The sequence below is a fragment of the Sitophilus oryzae genome, unplaced genomic scaffold (assembly GCF_002938485.1).
Source record: "Sitophilus oryzae breed Bouriz unplaced genomic scaffold, Soryzae_2.0 scaffold_1449_pilon_pilon, whole genome shotgun sequence".
Lineage (NCBI taxonomy): Eukaryota > Metazoa > Arthropoda > Insecta > Coleoptera > Curculionidae > Sitophilus > Sitophilus oryzae.
The window spans coordinates 933,163-944,551 of NW_022146114.1; the positions used below are offsets into that span (position 1 = coordinate 933,163).

General features: G+C 32.5%; 1 protein-coding gene across 1 annotated transcript; it reads left to right on the top strand.

The window, feature by feature from the left end:
• The first annotated feature begins 2,406 nt into the window (after positions 1–2,406).
• On the top strand, positions 2,407–4,514 carry LOC115877396 (cathepsin L-like proteinase). Its single transcript, XM_030893546.1, has 6 exons — positions 2,407–2,563; positions 2,633–2,762; positions 2,822–3,030; positions 3,691–3,871; positions 3,949–4,110; positions 4,219–4,514. The coding sequence occupies exons 1-6, from the start codon at positions 2,474–2,476 to the stop codon at positions 4,419–4,421; spliced, it is 975 nt and encodes a 324-aa protein (XP_030749406.1). The 5' UTR covers positions 2,407–2,473; the 3' UTR covers positions 4,422–4,514.
• Positions 4,515–11,389: the final 6,875 nt, after the last annotated feature.

Consider the following 11,389-nt stretch of genomic DNA (forward strand, 5'->3'; position numbering starts at 1 on the left):
CAGTAAATTCTTGCGCCAGATCCTTTTTCGTTTTTGGATACGTCCGTGTACCAACACATTTCCGCATGTAATAAACCGTTTCCCGGCTTATCCCATTCATCTCTATTCGGAAACAGGACGTAAAAAAATGTAAGGCATTTATATAAAATTATATTAGTAATTTATAACTATGAAGTAGAAATCGTGGTGGATCAAAAAAATATATTTGTCCGTTTGTAAATTTTACTTACTTGGGTAGTATAATCGCAACTAACAGAGGCACAGAGCAAGATATCATAAATATAATAAACAAGGCCAGAATAATATTTGGAAACCATATTTGGAGATCTATACAGTACTCTCAATTTACTAAACTTAAAATTTTCAATTCGAATGTCAAGTCAGTATTGCTTCATGGTGCAAAGACCTGGAAAAATTACATCGCCGTTAATTAACAAAATACAAGTTTCCATAAACCGAACATTGTAGAAATATTCTGGCCAAATATTCAGTAATCAGTAATGTGAATTTATGGAGCTCGACCAACCAAAGGCAAGTGCATAACCAGATCAAATTTAGGAAATGGAGGTGTATTGGTTACACTTTAAGGTGCTTCACCTTAAAGTGTAACCGCTTGGCAACAACATCGCTGGCAAAACTATTGAGTGGAATCCACAAGGGCAGTAGAAGAACTGGTCTTACAAAAAAGGAGATCGAAGTAGTAAACCGATCATGGTGAGATATACAGGGCGGTCCAAATTGTATTCCGGAAACTTAGGCAGCATATTCTGCAGATAAAAATAAGTAAAAAAGTTCATATAAATGTATGTCCTAAAATGCTTAGTTTCGGAGATACGGTGTAGAAGTTTCATTTTTATTTTGATTTTTTCCAAATAATGTATGAAGTAACGTCAATATTTGGCTGAAAATTGGTGCCTGGGAGTTTTTTGACATGAGAAATTCGATTTTGATGTCAATATGACTCCTAATTGTAGATGGCACAATATACTACCAAGTAAAAAAATATACATTTTGTATGTAGTTGCGTTTTTTACGTACACAAGGTCTCTTGGTCTTTTAAAAATCGCTACGAGTAATGAATCTTGAGATATTTGGAATCGAAATTATCAATACCTGTCATAATTACATAAATTCAACATGTTGACTAAATAGTTATTAGACTGAAATCAGAAATTTGAAATGTTTTTGTGCCAAAAGTTCAACAAAAACTGTTTTAGCATCCTTTTTTCGTAGAAAAATTCATGGTTAATTTTAAAAATAAAAATTTCCAAAATTTATTATTACAGTCAAATAGGTAACTATCTACTCAACGTGTTTATTTTTTGTCAATAATGAAATGTATGGACTATTTCTATTCTAAATATCTTGATGACGGTCGCTCGTAACGATTTTTACCAAGAGACATTTTTTACGTAAGAAGTCACTGAAATGTATATTTTTTCACTCGGTTTTATACAGGTACGGACGAAAAGTTATTACTCTTCAAAACAGTTAAAAAACATGTAGGTGGCGACCCCTACAAATAGGAGTCATATTGACATCAAATTTCTCATGCCAAAAAACACACTGACACCAATTTTCATCCAAATATTGATGTTACTTCAGAAATTATTTTGAAAAAATCGAAATTAAAAATGAAACTCCTACACCCTGTATCTCCGAAACTAATCATTTTAGGACATATATTTATACGAACTTATACTTACTATTATACTTACTATTTATACGAATCACTTATTTTTATCTGTAGAATATGCTGCCGAAGTTTCCGGAATACAGTTCGGACCACCCTGTATAATCAATTGCCAGCAACCAGCAACCGAATCCGCTGGAGAGCGTTTATTGAAGCCCTATGCTGCACGTAGGAGTAAAGGACAAAATCAAAAATGTAAATTTTTAATTACAATATTATATTAATTACAAAAATTTTGAGAGCCACCGGATTTTTTCTGTATTTGCATCCCTTTTAGTGCCGTAACCATAGAGTAAAGCTGTAACTATGGTAATATCAGAGATTAAGAAATTATACCGTGGGAAAATTTGCGGTGAACAGGCAGTTCTAAAAAGTTTTCGAAAAATATGCAGGAAAATTTAAAAGAAAATGCACGATTTTCATTGTTCCAGGGGACGAAATATACCACCCCTGAAAATATTTGCACTTATTTAAGACTCTCCCTGTATAGTTTATAATTGATAGAGTTTATCAAAACTATGATGTTTTTTTTTGTACATTACCTCAAAAATATTAGAGTTTTTAAACTACATATTTGATCCACCTGTTGTTCTTAATAACATACGAGTAGTTTTATTACGCGTATTATTTTTATGTTCTAAACCAACACACTTATTGCACATTACACTTGAAAAATTTCAAGGGTTATTTTATCTATTAGTCTGAATAAATAATTTGGTACTATAAATACCACTCCAAAAATTAAATGAATTATTGTTCCAGTATCCACCGAACAATACAATGAAGGGTTTTATTTTGGCTAGTCTTTTAGTAGTTGCCGTCAGTGCTTCCCTCCTTGAGCAGGATGGCGTTAAATTTCAATCTTTCAAGGTATGTTTTAATTATGAAAAACTTTTAAGTACTTTCTTTTCATATTTCAAATTTATTTTAATTTTACAGTTGAAACATGGCAAGACTTACAAAAACCAAGCCGAAGAAACCTCTCGATTTGCTATCTTCAGAGACAACCTTCGTTCTATCGAAAGCCACAATGCCCGTTTCGAACAAGGTCTAGAAACTTACACCAAAGGTATGTAAATAATATGGAGGCTATATTCCCATGTTCTAACATATTCATGTTTCAACTAGGTGTCAACAAATTCGCCGACATGACACTGGCTGAATTCAAAGCCATGCTTGCTCTCCAAGTCCACAGCAGACCTTCCTACAAAGCCGACAAAATATTCGAACTGCCGGTAGGAGCTACCGTTCCAGACTCCATTGATTGGAGAGAGAAGAACGCCGTCAACCCCATCAAGGACCAGGCATCTTGTGGATCGTGCTGGGCTTTCGCCATTGTAAGTATGGAAACTATATTTTATATGATTCATATTAATTTTGTTTCGTCTCAACGGACCCATATTTAGTGTATTATTATTTAACGTGGTAGATTTGCGTGCTTATGTTGAGATGAAAGGGCGCTAGCTGGTTTAGGACCATGAATTGTTGCAATGTCGCAATTGTTGCAATGTTGCCACTTGTTGCAATTGTTATCCGTCAGGTGTTAAACCAATATTCTGCATTTACTAATAAATTCTTCTATAATAGTTTCGATACCATCATTAAATCTTTTTTATTTTTAATTTTACATGTTAAATTAGCTCCACCAACGCTGGGTGTCCTAGCAATAGCGTTGTGGTTCTGTAAAATTGCTTAGACGCCCATCACTGGTGGAGCTAATTTAACATGTAATAAAAAAGATTTAATAATGGTGTCGAAACTATTGTAGAAGAATTTATTAGCAAATGCAGAAGATTTTTTTAACATCTGGCTGACTTTTGTATCTATGATATTTTAAAAACTTTTTTTAAAAAATTTTTAAAATAAATTATTTAAAAAGATTGTGAAGTTTGTGTCTCCTTCCCATCGCTAGAGGATTTCCATTTATTATGAACTCACACTGGGTTAAAGAACGATTATTAATATTTAACGAGTTTTGAGATTCATTCAATTTTTAGGTTGGATCTACTGAAGGAGCATACGCCATCAAAACTGGCAACCTAAGCAGATTCTCCGAACAACAACTTGTTGACTGTACTACTGACATCAACTTGGGTTGCAACGGTGGATATTTGGAAGAAACCTTCCCTTACATTGAGAAAAATGGTCTTGAATACGAATCAGACTACCCATACACAGGTAAAATATATCTAAAAAAAATGCGAAATTTAACCACCCTCTTAAACGTTTGACTAATTCTGAAAATATTTATATAGGTGAAGACGGCACTTGCCAATATGACTCTTCCAAAGTAGTAACCAAGATCAGTTCCTACGTCAGCTTCAACAGCAGTGAAGACACATTGAAAGAAGCCGTAGGAACTGCTGGACCAGTAGCCGTTGCTATCGATGCTGATTACATCATGTTCTACGACAGTGGTAAGTTTGCGTGAACTAAATGACCTAGTAATAATTCATAATACATGTTTCGATATATTTTTTTTATTTGATTTATTCGGATATTACTAAGAGTTCTTTTCTTTCTAGGAATCTATAACGACTCTGACTGTGACCCCGACTACTTGGACCATGGTGTCTTGGTTGTTGGATACGGTAGTGAAAATGGACAAGACTACTGGATCATCAGAAACTCATGGGGAAGTTCCTGGGGTGAAGCTGGATATTTCAGATTCGCACGTGGAGTTAACCAATGTGGTATCAATGCCGACAACACCTACCCCATCCTATAAATAATTTAAATCATATATACACACACTGTTTGATAGTTATTTAAATTGTTGATGTTGTTTATTCAATAAGAAAGTAATAAATATTTTATTATACTTCAAGTTTATTTTTTTAGTTAAGCCAAATTCATCGTTTACTAAATTTAGTTATAACTATTCAAAAAAAAATGCCCCAAAATAACATATATTCATTCTTTAGGACCATCGATAATTAAGTTCTGGCTTTGGTACCATTGTAATTTTAGGTATAAAGCTTTGGATAACAACTTAAGAATAACATTTTTAAAGAAAATTATATTGAGAAAATGAAAATATTAAAAAATATACACTGGAACTATATACTGCCACTAAGAAAAACGAAAAAAAGTGAAAATATCTGTTTTAATAAAGTTACTTGGTTAAGAAACACTGAGAGACAACAAATTTTTGTAACAAAAATCATATAATAGGGTATATTTTTGGAATTTACTTTGTAAGAAAATATTATGAACCTAGATAAACATCATATTTTGAAGTATTTGTTTTTTTGCATATTCCTCGTACCAATTCAGGAATAGATGCTAGACTACTTGTACTTGTACGATTCCATATCTTATTTAAATTAAAGAAAGTCTTTGTCTTATCATAAAGATAAGTGCTTTCCGGTGCAAGAGATGCGTATATTTCTTAAAAATGTTTGCTTTAAATATATCAACAAGAAATTTCGAATATTCCAAAAATATTACAAGTCATGGAGTAATTCAATACACAGCTAGATATCTGTTACTAGCATTAAACTGTTACTAGTTTGCGACTATATTAAGACTATACTCTGTTTTACCACTCAGGGAAGATTTCAACAGACAATGGCTGAAAAGCAAATGGTCCATACTAATCCATTTATTTCATTTAAAAAATGTCTAACATTTTTTAAGTTAACTATGTATGGGTTTATATATAAATATCTCAAGCATTGTCTCTTGTTATTTCAAACTAGTCTTATTGGTTTATTTCAAAAATGACAGATCATATTTCAATATGATTGGAGTGATGGAATGATGCACGGACCCAGATGCGTATGAACTCCACTTAAGATTTTTTTAAACTTGTCAAACTCTTGTAAATTAAAGGTTATTATTTGTGTCGAATTGTGCCAAATAACCAGCCTACAGAAATAACACAACCAAACTTATATGGAATCGCTCTTTATTTCTGACCAAACTTTTTGCAAGGAAAAAAATTGGTATAAAACTTTAAGATAAGGCTTTTTGTTGTAACTAAACATGATAATAAATAATAAACGACTGCTGCGATTTATTTTCTTGTGAATTTTGTGTTCAGTAGTAAAATCGCGATTGTCCGGTAATTTTCATTCGATCCAAAAAAAAAATAAAAAATGCCTTATGTTGGATTAACAGACGTCCTGAAGGGAAGAATTATTGCTCTCATTAAACAAGGAATGCCCCAAAATGACGTAGCAGATAGTAGGCGTTACCAAGAGTGTTGTATCTAAGACATAATATGTCTTCAGTAGTTCAAAGTACCTAAATATTACGCAAGGTACTTTGAACTAGGAACTCTTAAGAACAGACCCAAACAAAGTCGTAAAAGAGTCACAAATGAACAGCATGGCCGCTTTGTGTGCCAAATTGCTGGAAGAAATACCAAAGTTTCTCATCCAGAGCTACAAAGACAACTTCTGGCGACTACAGGGTGAACGTTTTAGTTGAAACCATAAGAAAAATGCTTCGTGCTCAAGGATTGTACGTAGGATTGAAGTATGATTGTATACGAGTATTGTAGGAGAGAGTTACGGCAAAATAAAATTGACCGGCTAAATTGGTACCTTCAACATCAAAATTGGACAATTGAGAAATGGCAAAATGTTCTTTTTTCGGATGAGACCAGAATTGGCCTAAAATCAGATGACTATCGAGTTTTGGTTCTCAGCGCTCCAGGAAGACGAGTGAGACTCCAGGCTGCCAAATCTGTACCAAGATATAATATAGGAACTGTAATGATTTGGGGAGGTATTATGCTGAGAGCAAAAACTCCATTGTTACCACTTCAACAAATTTTAACGGGTCGGAGGTATGTTCATTTAGTGCTAGAATCAATCGTTAGGCTTTGGAGAGCTGTAATTGGGGATAATTTTAACTTTATGCAAAATAATGCACCTCCCCATACCAGCAGAGTGGTTAGAAAATATCTTGAAATGAAAGGTGTCAGAGTTTTGGACTGGCCCGCATGTTCACCAGATCTAAACCCTATCGAACACATGTGGAATCAGCTCAAAAGAAGAGTTAGAGCTCGTCGAACCAATCCGGCAAATCAAGCACAGCTTATTGATGCAGCAATAGCAAAATGGGAAACATACCTCAAAAAATTATGAAAAATAATAGATGATTCCATGTAAGTTTGGTTGTGTGTATAATAAATACCTGTGATATTGCGTTTGCATTTTGGTTTGAATTATTACTTGTGCTTTATGTTTTTTAGCAAGGAAACTCGCTAAACGTTCAGTGATCTATGATGTGACACTCTTGACTTGTTGTTATGAAGGCTTTTACACACTGTACGGAAATTGTTCAGTACTCCGAACTTTTACATAATTGCCCAAAGTGCATCTCTGTCGAAAGCTTTTGTTAGGTCGATGAATGCAACATAAAGTTTACTCTGCTGCTCCTTTACTTTTTCCTGTAGTTGACGGACGGAGAATATGGAATAAATTCTAACGCGATTGGTGCGAAAGCCCGTTTGCGATTCTGGGAGTATTTTTTCTATATGTAGGTGCAGGAGGTTTTACAATTTTTGGTAAGAATTTTTCCTTGAAGAATTGTCTATACGTCCCTTATCATTTCCTTTATATAATGGTTTAATTACAGCTACTCTACGACAGTCTGGAAAACAGACATAAAATTACAAACAATTTGGAATTTCAAACTATTGCCTTTATCTATGGAATAACATAACAACCGAAAAAAAAACAAAAAAACGGTCGAGTGTTGTCATGTATTAGATAAGTTCAACTTTTAATTATTTTTAATAATATTGAAATTTCGAAGTAATAACATGGATGTATTATTCTGTTAGTTTCTTATAGGTCTTATTTTCTAATTTATAATTCAGTTTTATTAAGTTTATTCTGAAATCTAAGAATTAGTAAAATTTATTTACTGTTCAAGGCATTTTTCTGAAGTGCAGTTAAAACAAATATGTGATGTGAAATAAATAAACATGAAAGTGAAGCGATTTTTTGATGAAGTGATAATGCTGTTTATTTACAGTAGTACTTATGAATCGTAGACTGTAACATAGATATATTTTAATATTAATAATTTATATATAAATATATTATTTATCTATTAAGTATTATTGTGTAATCAAACATTATTTTTTGCGTCTGATAGTTTACCGTCTTGTAAAGAAATATATATATGGAGAAAATATTTTGCCAATCATTATATTTTTATCTATTTATTCCATATTTTATAGGTCAAGTGTACATATATATACAAAACATTGTATTTAAGAAAAAATATATATATTTTTGTCTTTTAAAGAATATTACTTCTGAATTAAAATCCATAAATCAAAGGTTAAATAAAATTCTACCAAAAATATAAATGTTTCAGATTTATTAACAATAAGAAATTCCGTATTTTATACAGGGTGTCCCAGAAATAAGTGCAACTATTTTAAGGGGTGGTAGATCTCGATAAAAGAAATATATTTTCTCTCTATCGTTTTGCAAATCAGTCCAAAATAACGGAGTTATTTTACTTTGAAAATTTCAACAGTGATACAATGATTTTTTGCTAAAATTTTGAGAACCACTGGATCTTTTCTGGATTTTCTTTCTTGTAAATTTAATCTAACACCTATGTTGCCATATTATCAAGAAAGTATGTTTTTTAACTTAAAACTAAAAAAAATCCAAAAATTTTTTCAAAAAATTTTGAATTTTCAAAAAGTTTTTTTCGTGAAAAAAACCTCATAGGCGTGTTTCTACGGTTGAACTATACTACCAGTTAAAATACTTGCACTTATTTCTGGGACACCCTGTGTACAGGGTGGTCCGAACTGTATTCCGGAAACTTCGGCAGCATATTCTGCAGATAAAAATAAGTAAAAAAGTTTGTATAAATCTATGTCCTAAAATGCTTAGTTTCGGAGATACAGGGTGTAGAAGTTTCATTTTTATTTCGATTTTTTCGAAATAATTTATGAAGTAACGTCAATATTTGGATGAAAATTGGTGTATAAGAGTTTTTGGACATGAGGAATTTTATTTTTTCGCAGAGAAAATTATGATTAATTTAAAAAATATAAATTTCCCAAATTTATTGTTTGAGGTCAAATAACTATCTACTCAACGCACGTCGGACGAAAAGTTATTACACTTCAAAACAGTAGGTGGCGCCCCCTACAAATAGGAGTCATATTAACATGAAAATCAAATTTCTGATGTCAAAAAATTGACATGACCAGACACCAATTTTCATCCAAATATGGACGTTACTTCAGAAGTTATTTGGAAGAAATCGAAATAAAAATGAAACTTCTACACCCTGTATCTCCGAAACTAAGCATTTTATGACACACATTTATATGAACTTTTTTACTTATTTTTATCTGCAGAATATGCTGTCGAAGTTTCCGGAATACCTTTCGGACCACCCTGTATAAAGCAATAGTTTTGACAAACATATTTTTTCTAACCAAATTATTTCTGTTTTTGATTTAAAAATTCAGAGAGGCAAAATTAAAAATATAATAAATTATTATAATACGAAATATACCTAAAAATAACAATTAAGGCCGATTCTCACCTAAGCGGCATTTGGCAGCAGCAGAACCGAAACAGTAGAGTTTCGTTCGTATTTGAGGGTATACGTAGTTGGACGATAATGACTTCGCACACGTTAGATGATTCAACGTCTTTATCATCAGAAGATTTTTTGTTTGTCGCTACAATATGTCACGAGCAAAAAAAGCGGCAATATTACAAACAAGTACTCAGTATTGCAAAAATATTACAATAATGCAAAGGAGTACTATCAGTCGATCAATATTTTCTTGTCCATGTTTTTTCAAAACACTACAAACATAAATTTTTACAATTTAAATAACCTCTTCAAGACGTCGCGTGTCTTGCTTTTGACGCTTCGTGATCCTCACTTGGTCGTCAGCAGGCGGTCACGCGCGAGTTTAGACAAGAGGCGCGTGCCACGAGCCAACGCTCCTGGGAGCATTGAAAAATCGCAGCGCCGGACCTCGACAATACGCTTGGCGCCGCTTTGCTTAGGACGGTATCATTTGATTACACGCAAACAATCGGAAACGTCATTTTGAAGCGCCGCGCCGCGTCGCTTCGCTCAATGCCGCTTAGGTGAGAATCGGCCTTTAAACGTGAATTCTCTACAAGGATGATTGGAACAATAAATTGAGATAAGTGGTCCAATTATTTATTAACAAAGAATACAACTAACTTTTTAGTTATTTTCCAGGACAGTACAATGGAGATATTTGGCAATGAGATTGATTTGATTGACTTGATCTGTTTTCCCTCAACAGCTAAAAAATATACTGAATGTTGTTATTTAATAATCAATGATTATAAAAATGTTGTATGTTTTTATCTCATCCTTTGAATAAGAAGACTAAGGAAGGAGCATATCAAAAATCTTAGGTACACCGCGATGGGCCTCAAATATGGCCGACTTAAATTCCGGTTTATCAGTGTCGTTCTAATTTTATTTAAAAAATGTAAAACTATGATGTAGGGTAGACGTGGGGTAGGCTCAATAATTTGTTGTTTTATTTTACGTTGTGAATAAATGTTGGTAGTTATTAAAATTGTTATAAAAATATATAATTCTAATAAAAATAGATAAGTTATAATAAGTATTTATTAACAGAAACATCCGATACGCTACTGAAGCAGGTAAGTCAAATTAATGTATCTAAATTCTTTGACATCTAATCTTTGACAAGTAATAAATAGCAATTTTACGCACAATAGCACAAAAGCTAAAATGCAAGAAAAATATATAATTTAGTTAATTTAAGTGAATTTCATAAATGATCGGTTTACTACACGTATGTATATTATATAGTCACTTACTAGCGAAAAGTTGTTTTTTCACAACTATTTTAGAGTCTTTTTCGATAAATCGCGATAGTGTCACTGTTAATTTAAGTTCTGCCACAATTTCCATCTAGATTTACTACCTTTATACAACTATCAGTAGTAGAATAAATAATAAATAACATAAAATAAGCTCCATAAAGACTGACAAATCCACAAAATTTCAAATTAAATTCAAATGTGTCAAATGAATCGTCAAACAGAACTGTCAAGGATCCCCACCCTAGAGAGCTTTTATGGTGCCTATTCCGCCCACCATGCATGAATACATGGTTAGCATTATGCTCCTTCCTTAGTCTTCTTATTCAAAGATCTCATCAGTAAATAACTAATGAATGGATTTTGATGCAGTTTCCACAGCTTAGAAATAAAAGCACCTTCAGAGAAGGTAGATAGGTAAGTGGAAATTGCTAACTAGCATTTAAAACATAAACAACCATTAATTATTTTATTTATTTACAATATTTGGGGAATAGAATATACAGGGTTGCTGATAACAGCGACCATTATGTATTTTCATACATAAGTATGGAAACGGTCGACTATTAGGTAAAATATAGAAGGTACCGCAAAAAGTTAAATACAAAAGTTATAGGATTTTTAAATATCTATTAGGGAGTAATACATTTAAGTGTACAGGGTCGGTCATAAAGTCGTGACACTTAAAAGTTTCATTCTTTTAAATAGAACTCCCTGTATGTTACTGCATATTGCAATTCTTCCTTGAATTCTAAGCAAAAATCGAAAAACGCACAATGTATCTCAAACCAACCGTTTCCGAGTTATTGGCTTTTGAAAATATCACTTAAACAATTTGATTTAATTAATTTCGATATGTTCA

Bases quoted from the DNA above. Each gene is read 5' to 3' on its own strand.
- LOC115877396 (XM_030893546.1), top strand. From the start codon at position 2,474: ATGAAGGGTTTTATTTTGGCTAGTCTTTTAGTAGTTGCCGTCAGTGCT. The intron at 2,564-2,632 runs GTATGTTTTAAT...TTAATTTTACAG, and splicing joins TTAAATTTCAATCTTTCAAG to TTGAAACATGGCAAGACTTA. The intron at 2,763-2,821 runs GTATGTAAATAA...TGTTTCAACTAG, and splicing joins TCTAGAAACTTACACCAAAG to GTGTCAACAAATTCGCCGAC.